This window comes from Haliotis rubra, unplaced genomic scaffold (genome assembly GCF_003918875.1).
Source record: "Haliotis rubra isolate DU_JTF1 unplaced genomic scaffold, ASM391887v1 Scf3, whole genome shotgun sequence".
Classification (NCBI taxonomy): domain Eukaryota; kingdom Metazoa; phylum Mollusca; class Gastropoda; order Lepetellida; family Haliotidae; genus Haliotis; species Haliotis rubra.
The window spans coordinates 7,423,939-7,446,556 of NW_025766968.1; the positions used below are offsets into that span (position 1 = coordinate 7,423,939).

At 39.9% G+C, this 22,618-nt stretch overlaps 1 protein-coding gene across 1 annotated transcript in view; it reads right to left on the minus strand.

Moving 5' to 3' along the window:
• LOC124282489 overlaps positions 1-22,618 on the minus strand; it is a 207,789-nt gene that overhangs the window by 3,904 nt on the left and 181,267 nt on the right. Inside the window, exons 11-12 of the mRNA XM_046718497.1 lie at positions 12,701-12,827; positions 10,773-11,392 (exon numbers count right to left, since the gene is read on the minus strand). Coding sequence (XP_046574453.1) covers positions 10,773-11,392; positions 12,701-12,827 — 747 coding nt within the window. The remainder of the gene's footprint in view (positions 1-10,772; positions 11,393-12,700; positions 12,828-22,618) is intronic.

Sequence of the window (22,618 nt, forward strand, 5' to 3'; positions counted from 1 at the left end):
ACGCGCTTGACTTGACAACACTTGAGTGAGTTAGGATACCATAGTTAAAACGAAAGTACGGTATTTCAAATACTCACCATCAGATACAGTTTCTAAACCTACATATATGCACACAAAAGTGATGTAACGTTTCATCGTTGCTGACCTCTGTCATCAGTAGATAAACTCTTCCTATTTTTTAAGAAATATTTACCATCTACCATTCACTACATAACGAGTTTTCCCATCTACGGCAGCTAGTCGCCAATAAATATTATTATTAGTAATGCATGACGCCTTTGAAACATATCATAGAAGCATTGTTATCAATATATTACACTATTTGTAGTAGTTTATGTCTTTACAACTCCATGTCACCAATGCATATGCGTCATTTGCCATTAGCGTACATTTGACTGCAGCTTAATACCAATGTAACACACTGTTTGGCGTATCCACCGTGTGTGCGGTTTGTCACACCAATACAAATAACGCGACCACTATTCACATGACAAACACGCTTTATCACAGTATAATACTCATGTTTGTCATCATCCTTAATGCTCTCTATCGGTAATCACCTATGCCCACAGCTTTGACCATTGTTATGTTCATTAATGTGCTGTTAATGTTCTCTGAGCAATATTCCAGTTGTATGGCGGTCTTCTGGAACTTATCCAGTCTGGACCAGGCAATCGAGTGATTGACTTCATGATTTTCGTTCTACGCAAATGGGATGCGAGGACATGTGTCAAACAAGTCTCCGAGCCTAACCACCATCTACTGTTTGTTGGCTCCTTCGACAAGCATGGAAGATCAGTTCTAGCCCAAATGTTCACTGGTTCCATTGTTCTGTTGGCATCCTTTACAATAAAAGGTATTATGCCAGGAACAGAAATAAAGGATGTTCATGGGTTTAGGAGGTTCATGTGTGGGTTTTGGACAATGAGAAATCCCACAGTACATATGATGACCACACGCTTGAAACCCACGAGTGTGAGAACCAAACAGACCAGGTTCTAGTTGGTACCAGTTCGGAACCACGACTGGCAGATCCAGTCGGTCAAGGGAAGCAACTGTGCACATCAAGTTGTGAAGTACACAACTATCAACACAAGTACGGATTATGTTCATTAACAAGGACTTAAAAATTAAGCCCCAACAACATACAACCATCCATACGTTCAGAAAATATCAAACTATGGCAACGTGTGCCTACGAGTTATTACTAATTCGTTGAATATATATAATTAAATTATGAAAATGTAGTTAGTAGGGCCTCCGCCCCCCATGATGAATGGGTGGCCTAAACGCCTGCCATGCATCCTGACGATTCCAAAGCCGAGTCAAGCTTTGGAAAATATAGATGTTCTCTAATTTGCTGTAATGTTTTGTGTCGTTGATTACAACTGACACGACTGCATGGTATTCACCGCCAACTGCAGCGTTCCCAACCGTTAACAGCGTCATGCGCATGGCACATAGCTCAGACCTGACCAGAAGGGGGGCGTTTACACCAAACAAGCTGGGCGACGATAAAGTCACACCTAGCTCTTTCCGTCTGGACGACACGCGTGGATGGAGGTACCGATTGTGCAACATTACACCAGCAGACGACAAAATCGATGATATGTCGTCTGCTCAAGCCCAGAAAGCGCACGCAGGCCACGCGCCATTTACCGCATGACTGGCACCATTCTCGGTAGCACCTTGCAGGTAGCGCGGCATTCCGACTGGAATTGGTCTGTCGTCTGCGTGATGGATCATCGTTTGGGCAGGAAATGAGATAATCTGAGGCGATTTCCTCTGATATGGTCGTTCCATTCTGTTGTCCCAGTGGAAGCGAAATTGGCGGGAATGGTTTCGAGAGGATATGCGCCTTTTAGAACGCGGTGAAGCGAGGACAAAAAACTTTTGACTAATCGTCAGAAATGTCTTCCGAATTGACTCTTAATCATTCTAATGGAGAGGCATTAAATGCGCGGCGAGGCCGGGGGAAAGTGATAGCTTTGTATTAGACTGATTAAATAGTCACAGCTTGAAAAGGAAATGTCTTCCGTCCAAAACTGATATACAAACATGTTCCAATGTCTAATGGCGGCCTAAGTGGCAATTTGGTTTGTGCAAAGAAAACACTGGATCTATTATAAGGATAGGAAGTATTTGTGGGGCTGGGTTTACCTGATAGTTTGCGATGATTTCAAAATGAGAGACAGTCGTGTATCGGTGTTACCTGCATGATAGCCAAGTATTTTGGTTTCTTTCTTTGCGTTATCTTAGGGCAGCATAATATTGATTCCTTAAATCACATTAGCGCAGAGATTCAAAAAGGTATAATTCTAGAACTTATTAACTTTTCATTACAGTACTATATGCTCCGATGCTACTCGACAACGCTGAATACTTTAGTTGATTATAAAAATCACGATTTAAATACCCACTGGGAAATCGAGATATTACCTTGATATTAGAGTGATATAAAAAAAATATTTGTTGAAATATTTACTTAACATTTTCAAAAGCAAGGAAGTTAAAAATCAGTTTCATAATTTTGGCATAACAAGGTCTAACGCTATTCATTACATCAAATTTGGTTCGAATTTCGTTAATAACGATATTTGTTTATATCTCGCAAAGACACGTGTTAGCGTCATTGACGATGGTTGTCGGGATCACAAGTGTTCCGTAAAAAGTGCATGAAAATATGAATTCGAATACCGGGGACATAAGATTCGTAAAATACTGCTCACCTAACACCGCCATGCGTGTTTACGATTACATCTTGTGAAAATAAAACGTCTTTAAGATTTTCAAGTAATGCATATTTGAATTTTACTTCAAAGATAGTGCACATGAAATTTAAGTTCATAAAAGATCGTTTGAAGTTGAGGAAATACTTTTCAAACGATCCTTGTGAAACGAAATCCAATATGGAGCCCGTGATAAAAGGTGGGAGCTTTGTATTGAACTGAGAAATCTAACACCTTCACTTTCACGAGTGGAGTTCAAAAACTCCACCCGTTATAAACGCTCTGTGTCCTATGTGAAGCATTTCAAGAAACCTTTATTCTACTTTTTGCCTGGCTTGAAATAATTACGTAGTTAAAATTAAGACATGTCAATAAATATTCACTCGATAAAGGCAGACGTGTCATGGTAGACTTATCAGATGAACGCTGACAAAATGACCGGTTTCGTGTCTAGCATATTTCTAAACATACACCAAACATTAAGATGGAGTAATGCGATTGCTTGTAACAGCTAGCCCATTCTTATGTAAGCTGTGAGCGGAAAGATGGAAGTATTTTGCATATCACTATAGACGGGTGCAAAAAATAGATTCGTGGATGCATACAAAATGATTTTCCTCATTTAGCGTCACCGAAGAAACGACTTTAGACCTTCATTGTAATTAACAACAAAATACATGCCTTGTGTGGTCCTTTAAAGACTTTTTTTCCAAAATTTTGATAGACTGGCATTGGGTTTTACTATTTCGTCGTTTTTAATATATTTTTATGTTTTAGAGGTGTGTTAAAGAACGGTTTTGAGTCTTTCACAGTAATACCCATGTGGTAGATCGAACCCTGTCTTCGGTGTGACGGGTGAGCACGTAAATCACCCGGCTAGTTCAACGTCCCATGTATTAGTACAAGAAAACCCATTAGACGTATCGAACCCAGTCTTCGGGTGCACTGTTTAACAACACACTACCCAACCGCTTCACTACGTGTAACATAATGTGTGCGAGAGGTCTGTCCATCTTTGAGAAAGTCAACACACGAAATTCAACAACAATGTCTCCCTCACCTATTTGACAAACTCTCTAAAGATCATTGGTATACGATGATCTTCCACGGAAATCGTTGAGGTACAAATAGACAAAGTGTGTATTCTCCCGAGCTGTACTTATCACGACTATTTGCGTCCATTGTACCCAATAAATATCCATAGAGTAGCCCCATTAGCTGACCCGTCGAGACCCCGCGACATCAAAGCCTGGGCGCCTCGTCCACCACTACCCTACTTCGTGGCTTCTTCGATCAGGGAACGATAAAGACAAGCACAGATCGATAATTGATCAGTCACTCTTCAAAAATTGGCCAATTATGTCAACGAGTCAAACATCTTTAACATCGACCCTCCCCTCAAATGCGACTTGCTCACCTGGGGTAAGAATAATTGAATGTTTTCTTTCCAACCACTTTCCACAGGCCCGTAACCCGACTCAGAGTGTCAATTTGGTTAAGATGTGCTTCACTGCTGTTACGTACTTGAAACTACCGCGCTTGTTTCAGAGATTGTAGTTGATGGCTGCAGATCGGTATTGGACATGCTAAATGAGGAGAAGCATTATTTTCATCAGGAATCCCTTCCTTTCAGTAAGATGCTTTTATCGAACAAGCGTTGTATGAACCATGCTAATTATCGTGATTGCCAGCATTGATCCGACGAACGGGTTTTTATCACTGAATGTTTTTCTGAAATTATAACATACGAATTATCATTTCTCAGACAAGGGCGATAATGTCACAAAGCCATTAGAGAAAATCGCTTTTACCAGTGTATATACGTTATACTCATTTAAGTTTGTCCGATTAATCTCTAAAATGTAAAACATAACACGATTTTACAATTTAATTCTTAAAACAATGACTAAACCTTTATGATGCAGAAATATTGGGAAAATATTCAAAATATTGAATTTTTGAACTTTAGAGGACACCCTGATTGACATTTTGTATTATTTTCAGGTGAGCGCTGAAGGGTTCGATATCTGATTAAATTAACCCTGTGTGTGCATTTCTACCTCAATCACGCAAACACAAATTGATTATAGAATGACCCGCTTGATAAACTTGCAGCACAAATGAAACGTGTGTTTTCAGGCCGATGATAGACCCACCCCGTACAATGGCGTATTAATTTTCTGATGAAAATATCCCTTTTAACCTAAAAGCACCGTGCTCTAACCTACTGGTCTCCGGAACATAAATTGATTTCTGAGGGGTACTTTGCCTCCAAAGGGTATAACATAACCTATATCGCTTGTCATCCATGTCATAGAGGGATTGCATGCTTTGTGATTAATGATGAACGCAGGAGAAAAACACGCACTTAGGATCTCATAATGAATTGAACGACATTTCTAGTTGAACACAGACGAGACCGTAAATCAAACTAAACATAATCCTATCCCTATATGGTCAACAGTTTCAACCTGGAAAATGCAGCATTATGACGAGGAGAAATCTCATGGCATAATTCCAATACAGTTTTACACGCTATTCAACCATTCTAGGGTACGGGCTATAATACATAATGCGAACGTGGTAAAGAGAGCATATCAACAGCTACACAGAAAACCAGTACGACGCTCTCGGGTAATCTTGCAATCGTCAAACTATCGGTTAAGTTCATTTTGATGCAAAAATGTATGCGATGAGCTCTGAGTCATGTCTAATCATATGTAATTCTTAATACCTCTAAATAGTATAATTATATCATTCAGTGTGAAAATATGTTAAAATTCGAATGGCTCCCAAAATTGGCGTTTCGTTGATAAAGCAGTTGATTTATGACTAATACTTAATGATGGGCATTATGAGGTGGGGTGCTTAACCTTGATGAGAGTAATGTGACTAAATACAATTGACATCATTATATAAACTGTTGAAAATGTTTATTAATTATATAATGGTTCATGAAACATTATGAACTAATTCACAAATTTCAAACAATTTCTGACGTGACTTTGTCAATCGCCTTCTCGGGTATTTGTCTTCAAAGAACATTCTGCAAATAAAAATGCCACTGATTGTACTGTTCTTTTGTGTTTCCATAAGCAAAGGTAGTAATTACTTTACAATGATCACAGGCTTAAGATAGTAGCAATCACTCGTTGAACTCGAAAAGGAGACGAAAGGACTTGTCTTAGTAATAAATTCGGAATTTAAGAATCTAAATGAAATATTTTATTTGCTAGATTTAACAAATCATTCTTAATTTACTGATGAGAAAACGGTTGAAAAGACCCACTGCGTTGTGAAATCAAACGTATGACAAATGATGGGAAATAATTATAACGCGAGCATCTCTCGTCTTTGTTGAGTGTGTTAATTGTGATCATCTAAATTTATCAGCAAACTCGTTTTAAGGGTGGGTAGGTGCAATGAAGTTAATTAAGCCATGAATCGGGTGTTAATTAAATCTGGAATTATAGGCCCATCGTTATGACAAAGAGGATGGTATTCGCCCAAGGTCTTCTGTCATAAACTCACCAACTTCTGTACTGGGTCTTTAAGTTGTCAACGACAGCACTATAGTTCGTGCTGCCACAAAACCCACTGATTGTACATCACAAAAGCCATTAACTGAAGTGGTATTCAAATGAATTGCTGGAATCCAAAGTTAAAGTCCACGAGTGAGTGAGTGAGTTTAGTTTTACGCCGCACTCAGCAATATTCCAGCTATATGGCGGCGGTCTGTAAATAATCGGATCTGGACCAGACAGTCCGGGGATCAACAGCATGAGCATCGATCTACGCATCTGGGATACGATCTCGTGTCAACTCAGTCAGCGAGCCTGACCGCCGGATCCCGTTAGTCGCCTCTTACGACAAGCATGGGTTACTGAAGATCAATTCTAACCCGGATGTTCACCGGTTTAAAGTCCACGATCTAGAATCAGTGACTGTTGACGGTGTCATACAGCAGCCATAACCATCCTTTTCCTAAAAGGTTATATTACCCATGGTTGTTCATGCCCTCAACCCCCAGTTCAGACATGTTGATGTGGTGCAGATGCGTTATTGTTGACTTACTTTAAAATAATCCTTGATATATCCTGGTATCAATAATATTTGATACCAGAGTATGTTTTAAAGTGATAGTTCATCCCATATATTTTAAACCAGTCATTACATTTCACATCAATTTATATTTCAGCACCCAGTTAGAATTGATCTTCAGTAGCCCATGCTTGTCTTAAGAGGCGACTATCGGGATAGGGTGGTCAGGCTCGCTGACTTGGTTGACACACGTATCCCAATTGCCGTTGATCACTTGATGATTGCCTGCTCCAGACTCGATTATTTACATACTGCTGGAATGTTACTGAGTGCGGAGCAAAACTCACTCACTATATTTCAGTATCTGAACCTACACAATGCTACTTCATACATGTGATTAGTATGAAAACGTATGAGGATACTTAGCATCAAAGAGGCCTACTCAAACCACATGACATGTTTTAAGCCCATTCCACGGATCAGTAGGCTTTTAAACCCAACTCCCTTGGGAGAGTGCAACATTGCTCTACAACCCAAGTTGACTTTCGCTCAGAAGCATGCTGTGTAATATTCAATGATTGATTTACGAAGGTCAACCAGTCTGGTGAAAATCAATGTCAGAAGGATTAAAAAACTCCCTTTCACTTCCACTTAGAGTTCATGGTATCCCAGCACATCTCAACAAGTATGGACACATCTTTTTTCCCTTTTTCAAATTCATTTTGATTAGTAACCCCAGAAGACTGTTCTTGGGTTCAAAGATCCCAAATCCTGGTGAAACACACAGTGATTTATGTACTCCCCAAATAACCTTATGGTCAGGGGAACTCACCGAGATCACCATATGGTCAGGGGAACTCTACTAGATCACCATATGGTCAGGGGAACTCACCAAGATCACCATATGGTCAGGGGAACTCACCAAGATCACCATATGGTCTGGGGAACTCACCAAGATCACCATATGGTCAGGGGAACTCACCAAGATCACCATATGGTCTGGGGAACTCACCAAGATCACCATATAGTCAGGCGAACTCACGAAGATCACCATATGGTCTGGGGAACTCACCTAGATCACAATATGGTTAGGGGAACTCACCAAGATCACCATATGGTCTGGGGAACACACCAAGATCACAATGTGGTCAGGGGAACTCACCGAGATCACCATATGGTCAGGGGAACTCACCTAGATCATCATATGGTCTGGGGAACACACCAAGATCAACATATGGTTAGGGGAACACACCAAGATCACCATATGGTCAGGGGAACACACCAAGATCACCATATGGCCAGGGGAACTCACCGAGATCACCTAATGGTCAGGGGAACTCACCTAGATCACCATATGGTCAGGGGAACTCACCAAGATCACCATATGGTCTGGGGAACCCACCAAGATCACCATATGGTCAGGGGAATTCTTCGAGATCACCATATGGTCAGGGGAGCTCACCCTATGGTCTGGGGAACTCACCAAGATCACCATATGGTCTGGGGAACACACCAAGATCACCATATGGTCAGGGGAACTCACCAAGATCACCATATGGTCTGGGGAACACACCAAGATCACCATATGGTCAGGGGAACTCATCGAGATCACCATATGGTCAGGGGAGCTCACCAAGATCACCCTATGGTCTGGGGAACTCACCAAGATCACCATATGGTCTGGGGAACACACCAAGATCATGATATGGCCAGGGGAACTCACCAAGATCACCATATGGTCAGGGGAACACACATATATCACCATATGGTCAGGGGAACTCACCTAGATCACCATATGGTCAGGGGAACTCACCAAGATCCCCATATGGCCAGGGGAACTCACCAAGATCACCATATGGTCAGGGGAACACACATATATCACCATATGGTCAGGGGAACACACCTAGATCACCATATGGTCAGGGGAACTCACTCATTTCATTGCTAACCTGACATGGCAATCAACATTGCTGTCCCACCCTTCATCCTCATCCTCCGCCCCCGACCAGCATTGACTGTGCCCACACTAGGGAATACACATTTGTGTGTGGACCAACATGCCGCATGCACCACATAAAGGACATTATTACCTGACAATGATATCATTTCAAAGGTTCAGCGAGCCACATAATTAATTACATTAGTTTTAAAGATATAATTGAGTCATCACAATCAATCTAATCTGAGCAGAGTTGCTTTTAGTCAGTATGTCCGTGCAAGGGATACAAACAGCAGTAATTACCACCAACGTTCACTAATTACGCAAAACGTGATATTTGACCACTTGCACTAAGTATGGTGACAAGCTTTTAATTGTTCACCTATGTATCGAGACAGGACAAAGGGTTAGCATACACAAAGCTGATGACATTTTGTGAGGAATGTACAAGGTCCTGATATCATGTTAATTACTGGGCTGCCAATCAGGGTCACTATGGATGAGCGCTGTATGAAATTGACATGTCATGTTTCATTTCAAGTGGTATTCATATTGACAAGGCCGATCGCTGATAGCACTTGTCAATAGAATGATAATTACAGCTGCTATGCTGTGGACATTAATGTGATTAGTCTGGTATGTAGCTGATCTCGGACTAAAAAGTTATATAGATTCATCCAAGTTATAAAATCATGGAATTGTACAGGAGATGCTGATAGGATAACAACCACACAACGTTAACAATTTCAAAATTGACAGCAGAAAGTTGGGAGAGGAACTGCATTGATCACCTTCTATTTCATGTTCCTGCACAAAGAGCCAGTGTGTTTAAAGTGAGTGAGTGAGTTTAGTTTTACACCACTTTTAGCAGCATTCCAGCAATATCATGGCATGGGACACCAGAAATGGGCTTCATACATTGTACCCATGTGGGGAATCGAACCCAGATATGTGGCATGACTAGTGAACGCTTTAACCACTAGGCTATCCCACCATCCCAGTGTGTTTAAAAATGGTATGAATATGATTTCAGTTGTTTTTATCAACCTCAGTTTCATAATTCTGCACAAAGAGGCAGTGGGTTGAAAGATGGCTTGAATGTGATTTCATTACAATTCATCAACCTCAGTTTCATATTTCTGCACAAAGAGGCAGTGGGTTGAAAGATGGCTTGAATGTGATTTCACATTTGAATATAATCCAGGATTCAAATCCAACTGGGACTCACACAACCCACCCCTACCCAAAAAGTATTCGCATCTTTACTTTACTGAGAAAATGTCACCCTGAATGTACCATGTGTCAGCCACATGCTATTGCTACTGTTTTCCTATTAACCCTGGACACTTAATTTCTATTTCAGTTGATCATGCTATGGTCTTCCTCTTAACCCTTGTGTTTCAGTCTGAACACTTGCAGCATCTGTTGTCTTAATATCGTGACCCGTGAAGATCCAGGTTAAAATGAACCTTCAGTAACCCATGCTTATCGTAAGAGGTGACTAACAGGATCGGGTGACTTGGCTGACTTGGTTGATACATGTCATCGGTTCGCAATTGCGCAGATCGATGCTCATGCTGTTGATCCCTGGATTGTCTGGTCCAGACTCAATTATTTACAGACCGCTGCCATATAGCTGGAATATTGCTGAGTGCGGCGTAAAACTAAACTCACTCACTTCATATTGTGGTGCCTCAGACAGCTGCTCCACCCATGCCCCTTTTTGTTTTGTAAAGTAAAGATGCTGTACCTTGAAATATAATTATGTGCTCACATCATTGAGTAACCACCCATGAAATTAGAAATGGTCTTCAGTAACTCCTGCTTGTCTACAAGACATCAGGTTGTCAGGCTTGATAACTTGGTTGAGACATGTCATTGTATCCCAAATGTGTAGATCAACTATTATGAGGTTGAACCCTGGATTGTCTGTTATTTACACACAGCTATCATCTATTTGAAATATTGATTGCGTATTAAAACAACAAACCAAACCTTGAGTATCAACAAATTACAATATGTGACCATATCTCGAATTCTTGGGTTTCTATCTACCAACTTACTCGGATGTCTTGGTCCGACGGTTGTACAAGCACCTCCCGTGAATGACTTTTCATAATGGCTGTCAAAGGTTGTTTCTGTTTTTCTATGTTAACAGTATGGACATCGTCACTTGTAACCATCACAGCTTCTTCGTTTCTTGCAGGAATGGCACTGTCCAGAGGAAACATTAGTCCTGTAGTCCTCAAGTCCGAAGCATTGACAAAGGTAACATTCCTGCTTATAATCTTGGTATTTTCCCTTGGGAGGGTGTAGTGCTTTGCTGTCTGTTTACTAATCTGTACCGTATTAGGGTGTGCACTATCAACCACTGTTTTGGAGCGATTGTAGCCTAAGAGCAATTTTGGCACATCAGGTTTGGAACTTAGTTTTTCTGCTGAAAATGTTGATTGTGGAGCAACTTGAGTTACAGGTTCAGTGTGTGGATATTGTGGAAGACTATCAAAAGGGTTGTCTTGACCAGTAGTCTCCCAGTGCAAACTCTCCCCTGACACTGTTCGGGGAGGAGTAGAGTTTGAAGACTGTTCACTTGAGTCTATCTGTGACACAGGAACCTGGATGACCAACCGTTTGGATGACTCAAGTGAACCGGCAACCATCTGCTCACATCCCAACATGGAAGCTGAAAAGAGGTTGTTAGTTTAGAAATGTTTTACATAAAAAAAATGTCACAATAAATTTAATTTAGATTATCAACAATTTAAGAGCAGGAGATATTTTTCATATTACATTTCTTCTAAACATTCTCCTCAGACATTAACGTGAGTGAGTGAGTGAGTGAGTGAGTGAGTGAGTGAGTTTGGTTTTACCCTGCTTTTTTTTCAATATTCCAGCAATATCACTGCAGAGGACACTGGAAATTGTACCCATGTGGGGAATCAAACCCGAACCACTAAACTAACCCATCGCCCCACATTAATGCTAACAGGTGATGGATATGATTGATATGAATTATGACTGAGTATGTGTATGGTGTACTTCATCAATATAAACATCCCATATGTAGCAATGTTTTACATGTGTGAGTACTGGGAACAATTACGTGATGAGAGGTGTTTGATGTATATTTTCCTCATCTGATTCTATTTTAAACCACATGATTTATGGAAGTCACTTCCAGCAAGTACTACAAACATGATTTCCATAATTTTATACAAGACAACGTTAGACTATTGCACTCATAAGGATTCTGTAGGGACCAAAAACTTCCATAGTCATAAAGGACATATCAAGTGAACAGATTATGACTTTACAAGGTTCTGCTGTACCCTGAGGCTGAGGAACAGGGAGAATCCATGTGTATTTCAGAATACACATTTCTTCAATCAGAACGGAAAACATGAAAACAGATAAATGGTTCAAAATCAAGAAAATGGTTTTAACAAATTGTTCTCTTCTTATAAAATAATAGATACTGCAAACCATATTCAGACACCTTACAATATATCTTTTTTTTAAACATTAGTTTTATTCCTTGATACTTTACTGTACAAGTACAAGAAGTAAATTTATGATCTGTGCTATACACCATAATTATTCTAGTATTGATAAGTTAGTCTGTCTCACAGTCACTGAACCACATTATTTCCCCTACTGCTGAACCCTCCCTGTAATACTAAAGCCCAAAAAGAAGCAAATGTAGATTTCTCCCAACTCACTGTGGTTCCTTTTCAATTTAAATGGGTTTATTTGTTACTATCAATATTATATATATTCAGCGACTAAGCATTAGTCTATGATAATGTGAGCACAGAGATTAAGAAACCAGGACCTAACTATTTGAGAACCTGGAAGTCCATGGCGATGAAATCGGCATACATCCTGGTATAGATAAGTTGTCAAGATTACAACAAAACATCCATTATCCTTGTGGAGTAGAGGACGCCTACACAAGTCCAAGATGACTTACCTGATAACTGTTGCAACTAACCTTGGCGGGTGAGATCAGGGGTGGGGGCATAGAACTCCCCCAGGGAAACATGGGTGTGGTCTTCTGGAGGAAGGGCGATCTCTAATTGGCTTGTTTCAGCAAGAAGCTCACTCTCATCAATTTCATGCTGAAAGTAATAACGCTAATTTATTATGACGCAATTGACATATTTACAATGGATAGCACTTAAAATTGACATGATGTCAGAGTTAGTAGATAAAAAAACCAATTTGTCAGTCATGGTTTGCTTGGTTTAAATCAGAGAAGCTGTCATGATAGCTATTTGTCAAACTGTTAACATTGGAGTTACATAATTTTTTGGTAAAAATACAAAAAAGGGCAAATCATCTGAGCTAATAGAAACTACTTACAGTTTATGAGAGGAAAAGGAAAGTATTGCTTCATGATGTTATCAACATTTCATATTTTTTAATGTTATGGACAAATTTCTAGACGTAGGTTTCATGCTACAATGAACATTATTACAGCCACATTGTGTTGGAAAATATCAATAAAATACACATTAAGCACACACAAATATATCATTTCCTAAAATAAAATGACTGAAGTGGACATTTGAAAAGAATCGAAGGTACAATTGCTGATCAAAGTAGTGTAACAGTCTAATTTTTGTATGTAACAGGCAAAATATTTCCTTATCATCAAAAGATGATTATGTTGTGAATAAATATTGCATCTAATAGACCACATGGAATAAGCTACAGCGTTGATGAGGAACGCCCGGCCTCTTCAGCTCTGCATATTTACACTAAGGGTCTCATTAAAACATCGGCTACAGACACAGTGAACTAATGAAATAAATTGTTTGCATTGACAAATCAATCTTTGGCACTTTTATTAAATGAGGGATCCCTAAAAAATTTAAGCACATCCAAATTTGTGAAATGCGTGTAACTGATTTGATCCTGGGCCTGCCGTCCTGGCTGACTATAAAATGTCAGCAAGAAACTACAGTTCATATTATCAAATTTTCCTCATTTCAAAGATATGGAATTATCCACGGACCCCAAATCATTTTAACAAGTAATTGAACATCTGATTGGCAAAGACCATTAAAGACAGTTTCCCAATATTGATCTTGTGTGAAGATAATCCTATTTTCTGCCCAGTGTTGGTGTTCAAAAGACAACAAATAACTTGCGGTTCCTGTTCAGACTCTATTCCACTCCCCTGGGCTCTCCTAACATATCAGTGAAACCTTCAATCTACATTGATGGGAATTTAACACTGGTGTGATCAAAAACTAGGGAAAACGGTTCTTTTGTTCTAGAGTTATTTTGAAATTAAAGTGTTTTTCGGTGGTTCCACTCAAGGCTTGGGAAACAGAAGCCATACAAATAAATTAGTTCCGCTAAAACTGTGCACTCCTGTCAAAATGCATCACCTAATTAAATGTGGAGTTTCCCCTGAGTAGGATCTCATCGTTAGTGGTAGAACAATAAGGCTATTGGAAAGTACTTGAAATAAAACAGATCATCTCGATTGGCCAGAACTTCAAAAGGACCTCACAGCCAGCCCCGACAACTCCGAGTGCTCCATTGGTCACAAAGTTTTCGGTAGATTCACCACATAGTCAATAATTTCATAAAGACTGAACCTGAGGTTCTCGAGTCATGGACGTAAGCTATCTTTAAAGGAGTAACATCAAACATGGGTCATTTGGGATAAGGGGTAGGGCACCATCAAAACAAACAGGCCTACCCTGTGGTCTGCGGGCTGGATAATTTGTGATCAAATTGATCTACTGGTAGGAAAAGACTTGGCACTAGATACAACTTCAAATGAACAATGGCCAAAAGACAAAGTGTGGGGCTCAACAGTCGGGACATACCGTGGCCATTACTCTTTTGATTCCGCCAATATGAGATTACTCGCTAGAGATCACAAACCATTGACTCACCCAGCCCCAGTGCTGATATGATATTAATAATAATAACATAATCACAATGTGAGTCATGGATGTGCCCTCTGTTTATACGTAGTGGTATTATCCCTGACAGTAACATTAGATAGCTATTAGTCTATAACTATCAGTGTTGCTTCTCTGGCCGTAGTGAACAAACCGGGGAAAAACAGCCCTATCTGGTGGACAAAGCTCTGGGTTTTTTATGAATTATTTTATCCAGATTGAGAATAATTTGAAGTAAAAACATGAGCAGTGTGTATACTGGCTATACAGGAATAGAGGATGTATGATTGTTGTTTTTTGTGTGTTTTTTTTTCATTATCCCTCATATATCCTGCCATGGCTATTTCTCCAACATAAAGAATGATAAAGAAACGTGATCTTTTGTATATAATATCTATGTCCTAATTCTAATAATAAATCTTACCCTTAGCGTAGTAAAGGGTGTCCTAGGATTAGTGAGTGAGTTTAGTTTTATGCCACTTTTAGCAATATTCCAGCAATATCACGGCGGCGGACACCAGAAATAAGCTTCACACATTGTAGCCATGTGCAGGATCGAAATCTGGTCTTTGGCGTGACGAGCGAACACGTTAACCACTACCCGCAGCACCCCTGTCGTAGGATTAAGACACCAAAGGGGACGGAAGGCTGGACAATGGAATAGATGATGGACAGCGGATCGGATACTGAATGTGATGATGTTGAATGACATTAAAACATGTGTGATATCATACTGGACATTACGTTGGATTATTGAATTAGAAATTCACCCAGGGTATTGAATCAGGGTTCAGATTTGAGGAAATCTACCCAGGGTATTGAATCAGGGTTCATTTTTGAGGAAATCTACCTAGTGTATTGAATCAGGGTTCAGATTTTAGGAAATCCACCCAGGGTATTGAATCAGGGTTCAGATTTTAGGAAATCTACCTAGTGTATTGAATCATGGTTTCAGATTTGAGGAAATCTACCCAGGGTATTGAATCAGGGTTCATTTTTGAGGAAATCTACCTAGTGTATTGAATCAGGGTTCAGATTTTAGGAAATCTACCCAGGGTATTGAATCATGGTTCAGATTCGATGAAGATAACATCCAATGTATTAAATCCGGAAATCTACCAAGGGTATTGAATCAGGGTTCCAACCAGACCCAGTACATAACATGGTTGACCTTAGCATCAGGACTCAGATGTGCATACACTGGGCATCTCTGCACGATGTTGATTACTTATCTGTGAAGAACATGTCGCCACATGCCAGTATCAGGGCGCTTCAAACAAGGCATAAAGAAATACCTTCTCAACCCATTACTCGACATGTATAAAAACATGCATGAAAACCTCATAAAATCTCCAAAATCATCAAAATTGTAAATAAATTTAAAATCTTTTCAATGTGGAAATTATGACCAATATAAATGGTACTGATCCAAGTAAAGATAAACTGGAAGTCCTTTGATGTCTTCTGGGTCTGACATATGTAACAGCATGTTAGCTGCTCACGATGTTGCGAGTGAAATAAAATGATCATATACATCAGCGGGGGTATATCTTTGCTTGGGTGAACATAAATTCCCAGTAGCGAGTCTAATTCAGTATTATTGCTCATCACCGACTGCCACCCCTGGGAGGGGGAGATTTATGCGACGTTCACACCGGCCCTCCAATACATGTTTCTCATCACTTAAACATTAATCATATACTGTGAAAAAAATCAAAGATGGCTATCTACAATACTTCATGTGATTATTTAGGATAAGATGAAACATATTTCTCATGATACATGTATTTTTAAATATTGATAAAAATGGTCGACAAAATATTTTTTAAACATTCAGATATTGAGTGAGTTTGCTTTAAAGCCCCTTCTAGCAATAGTCTAGTACTATCATTATGGGCGTCACTCAAAAGGGTTGAAGTTGTAGCATCAAATATTAAAGTTGTGTTCTCGTCATTAATGATGATTTGAACATGTTATGATGTGATTAGATGGGTTGAGTTTTGCTTTACGCCGCTTTTAGCAATATTCCAACAATATCACGGCGGGGGGACACCAGAAAAGGGCTTCACACATTGTACCCATGTGGTGAATCGAACCCACGTCTTTGGCATGACGAACAAACGCTTTAACCACTAGGCTACCCCACCGCATCTTGATATGATTAGGAAAATAAACTTTTTTGAAAAACAATAAATGATGACATATGATCGTAAGTGCCATTGCATCTGCTATCTTTCAGTCTCATCCAGCCAGGATGAAAGTATTCAAGTCTGGACTGGGTAAACCAGGGGTTGATTGCATGAGCAGAATCCATGTCATCAGATCAGACACAAAGAGAGTTCACCTCCCTGATGGCCATCCACTAATGGGCTATTCAGTAGAAGCAGCCATTTTGACCATTTTGGTTGAATTCGTGAAGATCTGGGTTAGAATTGATCTTCAGTAACCCATGCTTGTCGTATTGTCACTATATGGCTGAAATAATGCCGATGTGACGTAAAGCCCAACTCAACACAACTCATGCTTGTCGTAAGAGGCGACAAACGGGATTGGGTGGTCAGGCTCGCTGACTTGGTTGACACATGTCATCATATCCCAATTGCGTAGGTCAATGCTCATACTGTTGATCACTGGATTGCCTGGTCCAGACTCGATTATTTACAGACCGCCACCATATAGCTGGAATATTGCTGAGTGAGGCGTAAAACTAAACTCACACACTCCATTTTGGTCGACTCTTTTATGACATTCATCAGTCTTGTCCCTGTACACACAATATGCTACTCGAAAGAAAAACACCGAATCCTTCATATTTCTATTGTTAATCGGTGACTCCAATATAGATTAACTATAGTAATGACAACATTTGGTGTTCTGTCACTTCGAATTCTTTGTGTGATATAAGCGAGACTAACTTACAGTCTCTGAAATGAACACATATTACAGAAACAAACAGTTGTGAAATATCTTACTTAGGCCAGGCCAATTTTATTTCTTGTTTTACGGATCGGCCTGTCATATTTTTTCAAGAATAAGGAAAAATATTTTTTGAAAATTCCCCACTCAAAAAATAAAATCCTAATGTTTTTTATTGACCAAAAATGTAAACATACAAGAAATTTTGTTTTTAGATTGTTTTTTTGCCCCATATACACTTCATAAATTGCCTAAAGTAACATACTTTGAATATTTAGAAGGAATATTAGTTTGATTGGTGATTCTTTTCTTTTTTTTTCCCCTCCTGCCTATAGGATTTCTGAGGACAAAAGTCTGTAAAAGAAGAAATAAAATTGGTCTGGCCTAAGATATACTAAAAATGAGTACACTGCAGTAAACATATTTATTAAAGACGTACATGGGTTCTATTGGATGTATTTAGTTCAGGCTCTGATGGACCTAGTATATATGTTTGTATGCAATTAAGAATCTATTGACTGTATGAAACAACAAACATATCTACTAGCAACCAAATTCCTGAATAACAGGTTTATCAAACAAATGATTTAGAAGTAGCACGTCTCCACATGCACTGATATGACATTTAATGCACTTAGAACTTGAACAGTAGCAACCTTCCAAAACAATTAAATTTGACATTTTTCTTTATATTTGTCTGATATACCCATCTCCTTTGACACGAGGCAACATGTTCGCATAACCTTTCAGCATGATCATCCTCAAAGTCACAATTTCTGATTAATCTCTTCATATCACAAATGACAACAACCATAAAATGATGCTTGCCTCTACCCTTTCAGTTTATGACTGTTGTATGATTGTTAATAACCTGATACAGCCCACACTATCATCGGACACTGATATAACCACAGACAACATCTAACAATATTGGCCTTTGTAGTCTAATTCCTAGCTATTCCAGTCTAGGTTTGCCTGTATCATGCTCAATCTTTGGCCTTTCAATCACCCCTGGAGATCAGAGATGTATGTATGTATATGTGGCTATAGATCATGTATATTGCAGAATAATGACACATATTCTGTGGAAATAGCACTAAGGGTTTGTTTATTGTCATGGTTCCTGTTCATCCTTGTTAAAATGAATGCTTGTTGCTTGTAATACATATCACGAAGAAGTGGTGTTCGGGGGACTATGTCAAGTTAAAGAAGAATACAATGATTTGTTTGCAGACCATCGTAATAAATTTGTTGAGACTTGGAAATATCATTAATGGACGCTCTGCCAGAAATATTAGCTGGAGACTAGAACTAGTGGTAGCCATAATGAGAATATTTATCAAATACTGACACAATTAATATTAAGATTAAATAAACAGGTGTACTCACAGATTGTACTGTCTCAGATGTACTCAGCAGTGACTGTGTCAGGTTGTACTACAGAATACAGGTGTACTCGGCAGTGACTGAGTCAGGTTGTACTACATTATACAGGTGTACTCAGTGGTGACTGAGTCAGGTTGTACTACATTATACAGGTGTACTCAGTGGTGACTGAGTCAGGTTGTACAATATACAGGTGTACTTAGCAGTGACTGAGTCAGGTTGTACTACATTATACAGGTGTACTCAGCAGTGACTGAGTCAGGTTGTACTACATTATACAGGTGTACTCAGTGGTGACTGAGTCAGGTTGTACTACATTATACAGGTGTACTCAGCAGTGACTGTGTCAGGTTGTACAACATTATACAGGTGTACTCAGGTTGTACTACATTATACAGGTGTATACAGGTATACTCAGCAGTGACTGAGTCAGGTTGTACTACATTATACAGGTGTACTCAGCAGTGACTGTGTCAGGTTGTACAACATTATACAGGTGTACTCAGCAGTGACTGTCAGGTTGTACTACATTATACAGGTGTACTCAGCAGTGACTGTGTCAGGTTGTACTACATTATACAGGTGTACTCAGCAGTGACTGAGTCAGGTTGTACTACATTATACAGGTGTACTCAGTGGTGACTGGAGTCAGGTTGTACTACATTATACAGGTGTACTCAGCAGTGACTGTGTCAGGTTGTACTACATTATACAGGTGTACTCAGCAGTGACTGTGTCAGGTTGTACATTATACAGGTGTACTCAGCAGTGACTGAGTCAGGTTGTGCTACAATATACAGGTGTACTCAGCAGTGACTGAGTCAGGTTGTACTACATTATACAGGTGTACTCAGCAGTGACTGTGTCAGGTTGTACTACATTATACAGGTGTATACAGCAGTGACTTAGCAGTGTATTATACTTAGGTGTACTCAGGTTGTACTACATTATACAGGTACTCAGTGGTGACTAGTCAGGTTGTACATTATACAGGTGTACTCAGCAGTGACTGTGTCAGGTTGTACAACATTATACAGGTGTACTCAGCAGTGACTGTCAGGTTGTACTACATTATACAGGTGTACTCAGCAGTGACTGTGTCAGGTTGTACTACATTATACAGGTGTATACAGCAGTGACTTAGTCAGGTTGTACTACATTATACAGGTGTACTCAGTGGTGACTGAGTCAGGTTGTACTACATTATACAGGTGTACTCAGCAGTGACTGTGTCAGGGTGTACTACATTGTACAGGTGTACTCAGTGGTGACTTAGTCAGGTTGTACATTATACAGGTGTACTTAGCAGTGACTGAGTCAGGTTGTACTACATTATACAGGTGTACTCAGCAGTGACTGAGTCAGGTTGTACATTATACAGGTGTACTTAGCAGTGACTGAGTCAGGTTGTACTACATTATACAGGTGTACTCAGCAGTGACTGTCAGGTTGTACAACATTATACAGGTGTACTCAGCAGTGACTGTGTCAGGGTGTACTACATTATACAGGTGTACTCAACAGTGACTGAGTCAGGTTGTACTACATTATACAGGTGTACTCAGTGGTGACTGAGTCAGGTTGTACATTATACAGGTGTACTCAGCAGTGACTGAGTCAGGTTGTACTACATTATACAGGTGTACTCAGCAGTGACTGTGTCAGGTTGTACTACATTATACAGGTGTACTCAGTGGTGACTGAGTCAGGTTGTACATTATACAGGTGTACTCAGCAGTGACTGAGTCAGGTTGTACTACATTATACAGGTGTACTCAGCAGTGACTGAGTCAGGTTGTACTACATTATACAGGTGTACTCAGCAGTGACTGTGTCAGGTTGTACAACATTATACAGGTGTACTCAGCAGTGACTTAGTCAGGGTGTACTACATTATACAGGTGCACTCAGCAGTGACTGAGTCAGGGTGTACTACATTGTACAGGTGTATACAGCAGTGACTTAGTCAGGTTGTACATTATTCAGGTGCACTTAGCAGTGACTGAGTTTGGTTTTACGTCGTTTTTAGCAATATTCTAGCAACATCATGGCAGGGGACACCAGAAATGGGCTTCACACATTGTACCCATGTGGGGATTCGTGTGACGAGCTAATGCTTTAACCACTAGGCTACCCCACCGTCCCTACTTGGCAGTGACTTACTCAGGGTGTACTTCATTATACAGGTGTACTCAGCGGTGATTGAACATGGCAAGCCAGCATGTGATGTGGATCTTACTTTTGGGTGAAACCCACAGGGGCATGCTGTGTATGGATAAAAGAAAAGGACTGACAACAGACTGGAATGTACACAATGGACAGACAATGAAGAGACACAACAATCTCTAAGGATCCCATAACAATTGTCAGGATGCATTACAGGTGTTGCTTTCATTATAATTGCATTCCAGTAAGAAGCATACGGCAATGTCAGAAGAAGTAAATATGTTCTTCCCTCTTTTGCCTGTCATCAGTTTATCTTGTCTGAGAACAGCTGATGTCCACCCTGCTTGATCCTCTCCATCAGGTTCAACTGCGGCGCTGATGGCGGGACGCCAGACTCATCCAGGATTAGGTGCCCTTGTATCAGAGCAAGCTAGACACCAGGCTGTGGGATTCAGTTGGCCATACTGGGTGTGGTAGGCTAACGCTTAGTCTCTGAATGTATATAATTTTGATTGTAACAAATAAACCAATTTAAATTGAATAGGAACCCCAGGGAGACACGAGATTCAGAACCTGGGGAAATCTAGATGTGCTTCATTTAGGGCTTTAGCATTGCAGGGAGGGCTAGGCAGTTGGGAAAATAATATGGTTCAGGGACTGTGAGACAGACTATGGGTGTGGTTCAAACTCATGGATTCATTTGGAAGTGTTAGTATGATTGATGTAGATAGTTGAGGACCATCATGATGGTTGGTTTTTAATGGGGAGAAAGGTCAGCGTGACCCAGGAATAAGATGTTGAATGTTTTTGTGAAACCCAACATGACAAGATTAATAGACTGAGATTTGATCCAAGTTTATGATGTCTACAGCAGCTGAGACCTCTCACACAGGCAGTACCTGAGGGTTAACTCAGAAGTGCAGATATTGCTCAGTGTACCTTCTCCATATAGTGCTATTACAGGCAGCCTTGTTCTTATATAGGTCTGTTCAGGTCGTACATGTACTTGCCTTGTTCTTATATAGGTCTGTTCAGGTTGGACATGTACTTGCCTTGTTCTTATATAGGTCTGTTCAGGTCGTACATGTACTTGCCTTGTTCTTATATAGGTCTGTTCAGGTCGTACATGTACTTGCCTTGTTCTTATATAGGTCTGTTCAGGTTGGACATGTACTTGCCTTGTTCTTATATAGGTCTGTTCAGGTCGTACATGTACTTGCCTTGTTCTTATATAGGTCTGTTCAGGTCGTACATGTACTTCCCTTGTTCTTATATAGGTCTGTTCAGGTTGGACATGTACTTGCCTTGTTCTTATATAGGTCTGTTCAGGTCGTACATGTACTTGCCTTGTTCTTATATAGGTCTGTTCAGGTCGTACATGTACTTGCCTTGTTCTTATATAGGTCTGTTCAGGTTGGACATGTACTTGCCTTGTTCTTATATAGGTCTGTTCAGGTCGTACATGTACTTGCCTTGTTCTTATATAGGTCTGTTCAGGTTGTACATGTACTTGCCTTGTT